Consider the following 13,202-nt stretch of genomic DNA (forward strand, 5'->3'; position numbering starts at 1 on the left):
AGAAACAGCTCCATCCACATAACTCAGCAAAAGACAAACTATAGAATGTAAATAGAATCTTCATTAGATATACACCCACGCTCCAGTATCATGCAGATGGAAATAACCATAATCTTCACCATATATGAGTAAGGGTCACTAAGTGGCATCCATATGATTGCAGGATGGAAACTAAATTAGTGTCTTCCAAAAGTTAAAAGTAGATCAATTACTATGAGGTAAGTATACAAATGAATAAATGTTAAATGAAGTCCACTAGCATTAAAAGACATACCAAATGAATGGGAACATCACATTTAAGGAGATTTGCCCCACTGCTGCCTGCAGCCACCAGGCTGTCCTGGAACTCTGAGCACAGCCATTTGGACCCATCAGCTCCCATTGAACCAATGCTTGAGAACTGCCCAACGACAGGCCAGGACTCCTGTGCTGCTATTGATGAGACATGATCCTTCAAAAGCTAGTGAGGGAAATGAAAATCTTGTTAGCTTTCAGGCAAAGATAACCTTAATTAACTGTTTGGTATTCCTTCTTATACAATAAATCCTCTATAATTCACTTCTGACCAACAGAAAATCAACATTCTTATTATTTACCTTCAGAACAAAAAAAAAATACATCACTCTCCAAATAAACACAACGTTCCTGCAAGAGAAGATCAAACATCACAAGTTTGATCCAAAACCACAGAAGACAACCATTGAATAATGGGTAAAAAAAATGCTAGCAGCACTTCCTAAAAACATGGAACATTAATTTGTGACTTGTGAAGCTAAACAACATTGTTTTCATTTGGTGGTTGTGGGCCATAAATTCCTCTCATATTTTGGAGCCACAGCTTCAATAGAAGCACAGAATAAGAGGGGGGGAAAAAGAACTATTGAAGACTAAATTGAAATAATCCTTTTAGAGGAGTTCTTTTGCCATGAATGGAACTTAAAGTCACATTAAAAACAGATGGATATAAGAACATATTATATTGTATATAGTGGCTACCTTGCACACACCCCCTCTAGGGAAGGCAGACAACTACATTTTGGTCACCAGTGTAGTGTCACAAGACTATTGGCATATTACTAGAAAAAGGAATATTTTTAATCACAGAAATATCTGCCACAAGACCATCTTTATACTTTACAGCCTTTTTCTGGTTTATTTTGGTTTTAGTGTCTTACTAGGGAAAAAACCATGCAGACAACATACACCAGAAAAGGCAAGCTCTTTACAAGCAAGGAGAAGTCTAAAAGCATAAGCCTGTGTTGAAAAGCAATGCGCTAGACAGACATTTAGTATGTCACTGAAGCTTGCATTAGAATTCACAACTGTATTTGCAATAATGCCACTTCAGCAGATCCAGGTTGAAAATTCCCCAATTATGACAGGCATTTAACAGATGACATGAAACACTGTACCTGATTCTAAATAAATACAGAAAATGAAGAAGCCCTACAAGTTTGAGATATGCAATCTTGTATGAATATTTACCATTACAACTTACCCAAATTATGGGGGGTAGGGGGGGTGGTATGTAAAAAAAAAAAAAATCCACAATTCTAATTATTAATTTGATTTTTAAGAACAAGTAAGAAAAAAAATCAAGATCTTAAAAATGCAGAACAAAAGTAAAAACCTAACTGATATCAGCCACGTGCAAACTGTTTTTTGATGCTTTCTTCCCCAAGTCATTATTGGAAAAGAAGCTGTAATACCCCTTAACATTTAAGTAAATAAAATAAGGCTGTTCACTTGGGCAAGCAAGTCTGTATTAACAGATCTTTTCTCAGTGAGTGCCTTTAAAAAAGCCTTTTTGGTTCCTAATAACAGAATAGTGAATTTTAACAGCATTACAAGTACTCATTTGAGTTATGGTGCCTCCTCAGATATCTGTAAACACATGACAATTCAGACCACAAACTGATCATGGTAATAATGTCCAGGAGTACTATGTGCAAGTCTATTTTTTGTTAAAATATTAAGAAAAAAACCTTATAGTTTTAGTACCTTTCTGAGCCTAAGATGACCCCACTTTTCTTTATCACTACCTTGATAACGTCCAGGGGTAGAACCAAGCAGATACACTCTACAGAAACAAAAAAACAACACAAAGTTATCTGCAGCTTCAGAATGTTCTGGTTTGTAATGTGTTTAAGTAAAACCTATCAGCAAGATTGAACACAGACATGCACCAAAAATATTTAATCTTTCACACTTAACATTTACAGTAAAGAACAGCAGATTTTCAGCTCTGTAATTTATTAGTATCCTACATGGCTGTCATGCACCACCAGGCTGTGGCATAGCCTAGAGAGGAATTGCATCTATTTCTACAAAAATGCAGAAGATAAATTGTATTAGCAATAAACACAATAAACACAAATAGTTCTTTGGCACAGAATTGGGCATCTCAGTTTGAGTAAAGCCAGTCTATTGCTACATCCAAATCAGCAGATTCACGTACAAGATTTCATTTGGGCACCTAACAACTCAGATGGAAAGTACAACATTTTCAACTGTCTTCCTAATGGCCAAGTAACCTGTTTAACTTCACCCTGAAAACAGAGACCTGCCCAGAGTCACAACGAGCAGATGATTTAAGCAGCTGCTTCTTACTGCATCCCATGCCTAACTTGATCCATGAGTGCATGTCCCTACATATTTTATATAGCAAGGAATTTATCCTTAGAGGTGACTCTCCCCAGCCCATGCATAAACTCCCATCACCTGGGGTTCATCCAGCCTGTCCAAGCTCATGCAGATGACCAGTGAGTAAGAAGAGCTGCTCAGGCTGTTACCTTACCAGACTATAGGGTGCATGTGTACCCCCTACACCCTCCCTCCCCTGCACTCTCACAAAACTCCATGCAACGAAAAAAATATTTTTACATTAAATCATTTTTACATTAAATAATTTTAAAAATTACATTTTTACATTTACACATGAAACTAAACAAGGTTTCAGTCTATATTTCCACCAAAGTTTGACCTCTTTCACCCTTACAACTTTTTGCCAGCTTAAAAACTACTATTAAGTAGCCAAGAAAATTTACCCTTTCTGAGGTAAATCCCATTTTTCAGTGGAAATGCAGGATGTATCTGTTAGATTTAAGTATCCTGAATCATTTTAAATAATATCAGCAATGTGATATTAGAGAAGACTGCTTCAAGAAAAGTATATTATTAACATTGCTTATCAGACATGATCCATATATTCTATACATGAATATACAGACTGAAGTTTGCCTAAAAAGTACACAAGCCTATTCTTAATAACATCTCCATTACAGTAACATTTGCTCATGTGATCCCTCTTACAAGTCAAGCCAAAGGAAGCATGTTTTCCCACTGGTAATTTCACTGAAGAAAATATCAGTCAGACCAACTCTGAATCCCTATTGTTTACAGCTACCTTCTGTTACTACTGATGCACATTTTTTTCATTCCTTTAAAACATATATTTATAAAACAAGAAGTTGGTCTAATCTGCATAAGACAGATTTTTAAAACTGCCTAACTCGCTCATATTTGTGCACTTAAGTCTGAAGCAAGGTAAGCTTACAAAACAAATGCACGGTCAAATAGATTCTAACAGAGAAATAAGGTGCTTTGGAAAACAAAGCATGCAAATTACTGGAAACACAATATATATATACCTTGTCTCTGATAAATCATGTTCTTGAATGAGATCTATCCATTCCTTGAGCGCAGGAGAATTGTAGGCCATCAAGTAACTTACTAGGTCAGATTTAAAGTTAGTTTCAGATTCACCAGCAGAACCAGCTGTTCCCTGCAGTAGCCTTGGATACAAAGGGCTTATCCACATTCTAAAAACAAAGCCACAAAAATGGGGACATGACACATTAACACATGGCTTCAGTAAGCAATTAAAGCACATCTGGTGGTTGTAAGTGAATCCTAGATAGATTCTGATACTAACTATAAAGCAATTTGCCTTTACAATTATGAAATCAGCAAGTCTTATACCCAATTCCATCAAATAAATACTTTCAAACAAAATCAACAATCTCAATACATTTATCCACGCATACATTTACAACTTTCATCACTTGTAGGTCAGGCTCAGGTGTACCAAACAGTAGTCCACTCATTGAGATTTTCTGCATGGATCTCTGCGTGAAATTAATCTATTCTGCTAAGCTATTGGTTTGTGTAATGATACAGAAAAGCAATAATTAGGGCACGAGAAACTTCTGCATAGCCTGAAGAACAGCTCTCAACAATAACTTTCCTTTCCAGAACCTGCATCCGAATAAAATAGGGTGGTCATTACTCCAGGAAACATCTAGCAATTCTTTCCTGTCGTACTTTGTTGTAGCCATGAAAATCAAAGGTTCCATATTATCAGCATCACAACATGCTGACACTACCCTTTGTAGTTCAGAAGCCTAAAAACCAGAGAAGCCAGCAAACCATTATGTTGTCGATGCTGCATATTATTGCAGTGTGCAAAACCTAAAAAGAAAAATGTTTTTTGTGTTTGACAAGTAAGGCAACTTGTTAAGCATCCCAAACAGATCTTTTCATCCCTTCTTGCCTTTCCAAAAAACTAACTGCCAGAAGATACTAAAGCCAACCCTAAATAAAAGATTTAAAGGCAAAAAAAAAAAACCTCATAAGAGCTTGCCTCAGACAAGCTCAGGTTACATGCTATATACAGTCACAGCAGAAGCAGAACAATTGCACATTCATGTTATTCTCATAGTATAAAGGTTTTCTTTGAATACCTGCTTCAGATTTGTATAAAGAGTGCTTTATAGCTAAGTAGTTTTTTCACTCAACACCATGGCATAATAAACAGTCTTAAAACAGCAAGGCTGTTTAAGGCAACAGCCAGCTTAGGACATAATTCTCTTTACAGTAAAAATCCAGTAGACTTCAGGCTTAGATAGCTACCACCTTCTAACCTAGGAGTATGTAAGTATAAGGCTTGCAGCAGTGGACCACCTGACATATTTTGCAGCAGCAGGTACACATGGAAAGTATTAAATATACATAATTTACAGATTGTTTCTTACCCCTGAGTTTTCTGGTGCCAATCTTCAGCAATAAGATTGGATGTATGTATCACTACTCGAAGACCTTCTTCGTATAATAATAACATCATTTTCCTTTAAAAAAAAAAAAAAGTATATATATATATAAATAACACTGTGGTTGCTTCAAGTACTTTGAAATTAGGACATAATTCATTAAAATTTCCAAGTTAATTATTTTCTGATGTCTTTTCCTGAACGGTGCAAATACTTTGACTTCAGTCCATGTGCATGTCCAACTCATATGGCTATCATTAGACTATCCCCACATATTTTGTCAGCATCATATGATATACATATATAAGTACAGCTTATCTCCTGCAACTTATTTCCCAAAGCAAAAATCAATGATTGCAAAACACTTTCTATAATTGCTATGCTCTTCAAACAAACCCCTTTGCATATAGTTAAAACCCAAATTAAGGAACACTAAGAGATCTTTTCTTATAGATAATTAAACCTAGTTCTTTTCTCTTAAACTGACTACCTTTAAAATAAAAGAAGATAAGTACACAACTAGCCATTGGGATGGCAAAAAAGGTATTTATTTACCATAAATCTAAACTCAATCTACAGTACAAAGTATTTTTGAAACTAGTAACAGAGTTAAAAACAAATGTCTATTTTTGTAATGTAAGTGCTCTAATTTTAATATACAGGTTTTCAAGAGTTTTGTAAAGACAGCATCCCTGAAGGGTGCAACGGTTTCCATAGAAACCAATGTTCAGAAATGAAAGCTGTAAGGAAAATCATGTTTATTTTCATTACTGTCCTAACAAGTCCTACAAGATAACTCTACACAAATCCTGTTAGGTTCAAATTTTATTTATTCAGTGGTTTCTACTTTTAATGCTAGAGTTCAGTGAAGTAATATCCAAGTACCTGCACACAATCTCCTCTGCTTACTGCATAGTTTATGCAACAAGCAAGCCATCCTAACTATAAAATGGTTCATCCTGTGTTATGTCTTGCTCTAAGCACAAATTTGAATTGAGATAAAATAAATACTTTACAGCAAAATACGGTGCAAGATTAAGTTATATTTAAGTGACAACTGACCAAAACCCAATTTATTTTAAAAAACCAGTGACTTGTAATATAAATTTTATGTTATAAAGGAAGAATACAAATTTAATTCTTTATATGTGATGGGATGAAATCTATTAAGTTTCTCTGGGAATAACATCTTCAATAACCACCAAGGTCCAATTTACTGGTATTCTACTCACTTCTTGTGTTCCAACTGCAGTGGAACATGTATTCAGAGATAAACTGCCCTTAACATAGAAACAACTGTAGCATTTAACACTACTATCACTAATTTTTCACAAGGTGGAAGAAAAAAAGTTAAAAGCTGAGCACACAGGGAATAAAAGATGCTACTTGAGCCTCTGGTTAAAGTGCTTAAGGGAAAATAAGCTAAAGCTTCAAAAATGAGCAGTTTGAAAAATAACCTCAATTACTTCCATGTCCCTAACTAAACCCAAGAGAGAAGCAATTAATTTTTAAAATGCTGATTTCTTCCTTTGATTTACATATTCTCCTCCAAACAGGCAACGGGGTCAGTATGCTTTCTACCAGAAATACACATGTACCTTGAATGAGCATTTCAGATCCATTTTAGCCTGATGTCATGATTTTTAGAACAAGTTATACACAAAGAAAAATTGATTAAAAAGTACTGCAGTGCCCTAAAACCAAAGGATCTTCAATACATAAGATTAAATCTGTTCTAATCTGTAGCTTGCAAGCTACAAAATCCAACTTTGTGACACTTCTGCAATATCAAATTGAAGTTTTCTTCAAAAATACCCAAAATTCCAGTAATTATTCCCAGATAATTCATGTTAACTGCAAAAACTGAACAGTAAATCAGCATTGTGTCCAACCAACCTCTCAATGACCGAACAAATCTGCATTACAATTTTGTTATTAAGGCACGAATTAAGAACCAGGACCTGCAGTTCACAGCATATAAATACAAAATAATTAATTAAGTTTTTCTTCTAAGATTCTGCTATGTCAGTGAAACCCAAATTTATGGCTTTAAAATAACTTAGATAAACGAAACAGATACACATAGAACATGAAGCATGCTACATGCTACTTTTAAATTTCATCAACATACATTCAGAATTGTTTTCACAGTTATTATTTATCTCCCCATCATAAAAATACTTTAAGACACTAGTTGTAATTACGGTAACTGGAAGTACCAGCTCTGTGGTCATCTTTAGAAGTGGACCTTTCTGCTTCATTACTTACGTATGGTGAGTTCCAAATGCAATATCCAGTTTAGCCTGTAAAATTAAAAAGTTGATCATGAAAAATCCTTATTGTGCATTCCTAGATGCAAGAATGTTAAAGGAGGCAGGGTGCTTCTTAATTCTGTTTCATTTCACTGCTCTCTAGTGGACAGATCACAAAATAAATTATTTTTCCCCTCAACACCTATAAATGTACTCTCTAATTTAAGTTAAACTTTTAAATAGAAAACCAATTCTTCACTGGAACTGCTCCAACAGAATTTTTGGTCTCCTACCAACAATGCTTCCAGAAACTGTCAGCCTTTTAGAAAAAGTCCCGAGGATGGACACAAAGTTGAAGAGGAGCTAGCAACGTGCCCTTGCATCAAAGATGACAAACAGTGTCCTGGGCTGCATTACAAGTAGTGATCCCAACAGGTTGAGGAAAGTGACCCTTCCCCTGCATGAGCATTGGTGAGACTACACCTGCAGAACTAGGTCCATTTCTGGACTCCCTTGTATAGGGCAGATACAAACGTAACGGAGAGAGTCCAGTGAAGGGCCATGAAGAGAATTAAGGGACAGAAGCATCTCTTCTATGAGGAAAAGCTGAGACAGCTGGGACTGGTTTATTCAGCCTGGAGAAAAGAAGGCTCAGAGGGATGTGATCACTGTGAATGAAAAGCTGAAGGGAGGGTGCAAAAAATAGGAAGCCATGCTCTTCTGAGTGGTGATCAGTGACAGAGCCAGTGGGCACAAACAAACACTGGAGGCTCCCTCTTAACAGCAGGAAACACTTTTTTACTGTGAGGGTGACTCAGAACTGGCATGGGTTGCTCAGAGGTTGTGGAGTCTCTACCCTTGGAAATATTCAAAAGCTGTCCTGAACAACCATCTCTAAGTGACCCTACTTGAGGAGGAGAGTTGGACCCAATGACATCCAGAGGTTCCTTCCAACCTCAAACACTGCAATTCTGAAGCATACAGTGACTGTTACAAGCAGCCTAAGGGATAACATTGCAGAGAAAAGGACAGGAGCCAGAGAGAAATGCATTTTTATCAGTGCTCTGCTCTTAAAAGTATTTATGGCATGATTTCCAGGAAGAGAGCAAAATGTGAGTTACAGATGTTAAAAAATATATTTTTAGGAAGGAAATGTTCCAACATTGTGCCCAGTTAATATAGGCAGGTGGAAAATTGAAATATTTTCATTTTAAGATACTAATATAATGGAACATAGACTATGAGAAGAATCTGAAGCAGCAGAGCCACATATCAAAATCCATCTTCCTCTGATAATTACTATTAACTACATTGATGAGCTTATCATATGGGATATATTATATTCAAATTCCTGTTGTGTGTGAAACGACACATTGTACACAAAAATCTTGACTTTCCATATAAGGTGTATCACTCCACCCACAACAAGATTTGAGTGCAACAGATAACTTAATTTCTACCAAGTGTTTCAATAAAAATGTTAATTACCTGACAAAAGCTGATGTTCTCATAAGGACGTGCTTGTGCAAGCAGTTCAGCTTTGGATTCTCTCTTTTCACCATGAACTATCAACAATGGCTTCTTCCTTAAATAAAAGGAGATTAAAACATCAAGTGAATAAATAATCAGTGCAAGCCACTCCTTCCTATAGCTATGACTTCTGGCCCCTAAATCTGACAGTTCATCAGGAAAGTAGCAGTAAAATATATGTGCCTTTATTGAGCAACTCAAAAAACCAATCTGCATCAGAACATCTAAGAGAAAGATCCAAGAAGCAAAAAATCAAGAGAACTACAACTAGAAACTAGACTACAACTAGAAGGAAACCCAAGAGTCTACACCTACACAATTTGAAACAATAGTGTACAACTGCAAACAACTAATTAGTTATAACAGCAACTTGCATGAACACAGTATAATTTCAGCTTCATAAAATAAACATACCTGAATTCCTGAGGATACTGTCTTACAAGCCATCCCACATCTATACAGTAGTTAAACTTGCACATAAGAGAAATAAATTAAACTTATTAAAAAAGTAGTTTGTCAGAACATTGAACTACAAAAAAGCTTTCTACATAGTAATTGCTCAATACTACTTATCACAGAAAAGTTTAAAAACATGTATTTCTGATTTTCACATCATCTTTAGTGTCTCTAAATTTAGCAACTAAATTAAGTTATTCGAAAGCATATATTTGTGTCCATAAAATTTAACATGCAGAAAAAAAAACCCAAACCAAAACTCACATACACATAATGTCAAAGCTTTGGTTCAAGACACATCTCTTTGCCATATACTTGTAGCATGAATGATAGCAAAATCTTCTATACAATACCAAAAATGTAATTCCTAGATTGCTAGGCTTTTTTGTCCATAAAAAATCATTCACAGGCACATAAGCTTCAGTTTCACTCTCCCCCAAAACAGGAGAGAGTGCAGTCTTATAAATGCCTGAATTCTAAGCAGGACATGGGATGTTATTTTTATTTCAATAGATTGTTTCCTCTATATTTTAACAGTTCCCTGCTAATACAAGCTACATGAAACAAACGTGGATTATCAAATTTAAGGTTAATAAAGTGAAATAAGCATGTGAGGTAAATCTGGCAAACATAAAACTCACCTGGGCAGAAGATACGAGAGTCCCAAACAGAGGAGACAAAATATCTATTAAAACATTAAAGCATAATTGAGTAAAAAAAAAAAGTTTCAAGTAAACATTTCACATCTTGAACAGTTTGATAACTCCCACGAGTGCCAGACTGTTCACAAACTTTGTACAACAGAGACATTCACACTTCAGTTTACCATTTTGCATATTCAAGTCATTGAATCTCCTGTGAAATTCTTATTGTCATATGTTTATAAAAAGCACTCAAATTAGAAAACAAATCTTAAAAACTCATTAAAAGAAAGCCCAAAATCACAAGGAGAAAAGGAAATCAAACTGCTTTCTCGCCTATATAGAGGGCCTGAAGAACTGTGGCAGGGTAAAAGTAGTAATGTTCAGCATTTACCTCTTGCAGACTGATTGCAGGCTATAGTTATCTTTAGTTCCTTGATGGTAATTGAAAACTAACCCAACTGAGCATTTATAATCTCAATAACTGCAGCACAGAAACAACTTGAAAACATACCCTAGAAATACATTCTAGGATAGACAAAATATTTCATGCCTTACCTCTACAGGAATCTGGTTTTGCCAGTTAAACAAAAAAACTTAAGCCCCTCCACCAGCCCAGCTAATCAGCTGGCAGCACAACCATGCCTGAGAGGAGAGACCAAAAGCCAGGATGAATTCACAAAGCAGATGAACTAAGTGAGGTGAGGTGTCTGACACGAGGCTGCCACCAACAGTCAGTACTCATAGGGAGCATGTGAGGTTGAGGAAAAGCTGCAACTTAAGGGTGTACTTCTTGAGTACCTTGTTCTCCTTCAAAGAATAACCACGTTTGACAGTGTTTTTGTACATGTATCTCCTATCAATGCTTCCTGCAGATTTTGTCTTGTACAAAATATCTTAAATGAGGGGATGATTACAGGTGCACAGAGCTCTTCCCCCTTGTATCACAAACAACAACTTCAATGGCACAGCATTCCTGAAGTATCAGTACTGTACACTGAAGGCTTGACTCCACCCTAACTTACACTCACTTTTAATTTAATTGAAACGGGCACATGAATCCCAACCAGAGGACTCTAGAAGTACTATCTAGTACTACATCAATAGTGAATCACTAGGTCCAAACCACTCATCACCATAAAGACAAATGCTAGCAACTACTGAGGGAGCATGCCTAGGTACCCAAAAGAAGTATCCCTTCAAGAGCCACGAAGGCAGTTTTCTCCAGCTGAGCTCACACTGAAAGCAGCAATAAACAGCATCATACAACTCACATTGGCTAAATGCACACTAGGCTTGTGCAATATAACTCACAAGTTACAGCAGCACATACAGCGAATTAATGCTTTATAGACTATACTTGTTAAACAAAAACTCAAAGATAATCCCCCTCCTACAACCTGCATGTTTAGCATAAGAAGCATCAGCTATACCAAGAAGACATGCATTTAAGAATACCCCACAAACTAAGAATAAGCATTCTCTTGCATGCATACAATTCTCCCAAAAGCCTACTTCTGTAGAAGCTACTTGTTCACCTTTTATGTGCAGGGCTCCAGTATTATGCCTCCGTTCAATTCCTCTGACTTTAGTCAGAAAAAACCTGAAAGGGTTCCCTCCATTCAACAAATCCCAGGTATCTTGGGCTTCACTTTCATCATACTCCTCATCTTTCTGATACACAGAGAGATCACCATCTTTGCAAAGATTCAGAGGATGCTCTTTGGGTGCATCACACTCTTCTTCTTTCAGTGTTTCTTTGTGGGTATTCTTTCCCTGATCTTCAGGCTCTTCATCACTACTTGAAAGACACCAGCCTAAGCCTTCTTGGGTAGTTCTCTGTTTTTCTGCTGGAGGCCTTTCTGTAGAAAATATTTTATCACTGAGCTTCAGGGGAGAAGCTTTTCGCTTGTGAGCAGCTTTTCTAGCTTCAGAGCACGGATATTGCAGCTCACTTTTTCTGGCAGGTGCACCATCCAACAGTGAAGATGTAGATGGCTTTTCACTCTCAGAATTTTCCTCTGTACTCTCATCGCTGCTAGATACTGTCCATTTCCCGTGTGCACCTTCCTGAAGCATGTTCCTACAGATCATGAAACAAAACACTCAAAAAACCTGTGCGTTTTTGCTCTACACGTGTCTGCTTTCCTTTCTAGCTTCCCTGTTATTAAGGAGCTTTTCTTTTTGTATTTGGCAAAATCGCCACGCAACTTCTGACTCGGGAAAATCTCACAGCACAGAAGGTTTATTTGTTTCTGTGCCCAGGAAACAAAGAGACACGTGCAACAGCAGCAGCCACCAAGCGGGCTGCAGCTAATGGGGAAAGCTGCACATGGAACACCGGCTACAATCAGGGCACGGAAGGCAAAGCATCTCACAAGTCGAAGACATAATTTGCATCCCGCGGGTATTTCTCACACCGGCCCTAACGCTGAGGGTCCGGAGCGCTCTGCTGTGAGCACCCGGGAGCCAAGAGCTCAGCCAGAGCCGCCCTTTCCGCTGCCTCCCACCACAGAGCCGCCGAGGCCCTCAGCCGCGCCTGCCCCCTAAGCCGAGGTCAGACGGACCCGACAGTCCCGGGCCGTGTGACCGTGACGGCGACAGCCGGGGCGGAGCGGGACTGGGCCGAACCTGCGGAGGAGGGGGGCGGAGGGCGGGGCCAGCGTCAGCGCGCGGCACTCGCCGCCGGCCGAACGGGCACAAACCAACGCGTGGCCAAAGCACCAGGGCCCCCACCGCACCAAGAACCACTCGGCCACCGCAGCCCGCATCGCACCCTCACGATCACCATCATCACCGCCGCCCGCCCCCGGGATACCGCAGCTCACCTCCGGGCCCCACTGCTCCCGCTGCCTGCCCAACGCCCTCGGCTGGAGAATCCCGCGCTCCGCCTCCCGCCCCGCCCCTCTAGCCCCGCCCCCCAGCCAATGGCGCGCGCCTGTTTTCAGCCAATCAGCGCTGCCCTTGGCGCGCGGGTTGCTAAGCAGCGCTGGGGCTGAGGGGAAGGGGAGGCTCCGCACCCCCCACCCAAGGCGGGTGGGAAGCCTGAGGGGTGCCGGGTGCGTCCCGTCGGAGCCGGGAGCTGCCTGAAGGGATTTTCCGGCTTCCCAGAGGCGTATATGTGTCGAGAGGCGCTCAAGCAGTTCCGTCGGCTCTCTGAAAGCTGAAGAACTGGCAAAAGAGTCCCGTTTTAGTGACCTGAAATAATTTATTATGTATTTATCTGACCATAATGTTTGTTCAGGGCAGGTGCGGTATTTGCATAATCTTTCATT

General features: G+C 38.7%; 1 protein-coding gene across 1 annotated transcript in view; it reads right to left on the minus strand.

The window, feature by feature from the left end:
* The window catches only part of TDP1 (tyrosyl-DNA phosphodiesterase 1), a 38,412-nt gene extending 25,593 nt beyond the window's left edge, over positions 1-12,819 (minus strand). Inside the window, exons 1-10 of the mRNA XM_071745792.1 lie at positions 12,756-12,819; positions 11,466-12,010; positions 9,928-9,971; positions 9,245-9,300; positions 8,789-8,885; positions 7,317-7,351; positions 5,034-5,126; positions 3,651-3,821; positions 2,002-2,080; positions 275-460 (exon numbers count right to left, since the gene is read on the minus strand). Coding sequence (XP_071601893.1) covers positions 275-460; positions 2,002-2,080; positions 3,651-3,821; positions 5,034-5,126; positions 7,317-7,351; positions 8,789-8,885; positions 9,245-9,300; positions 9,928-9,971; positions 11,466-12,006 — 1,302 coding nt within the window. The 5' untranslated portion in view covers positions 12,007-12,010; positions 12,756-12,819. The remainder of the gene's footprint in view (positions 1-274; positions 461-2,001; positions 2,081-3,650; positions 3,822-5,033; positions 5,127-7,316; positions 7,352-8,788; positions 8,886-9,244; positions 9,301-9,927; positions 9,972-11,465; positions 12,011-12,755) is intronic.
* Between the last annotated feature and the right edge of the window lie 383 nt (positions 12,820-13,202).

The sequence above is a fragment of the Heliangelus exortis genome, chromosome 5 (genome assembly GCF_036169615.1).
Source record: "Heliangelus exortis chromosome 5, bHelExo1.hap1, whole genome shotgun sequence".
NCBI lineage: Eukaryota > Metazoa > Chordata > Aves > Apodiformes > Trochilidae > Heliangelus > Heliangelus exortis.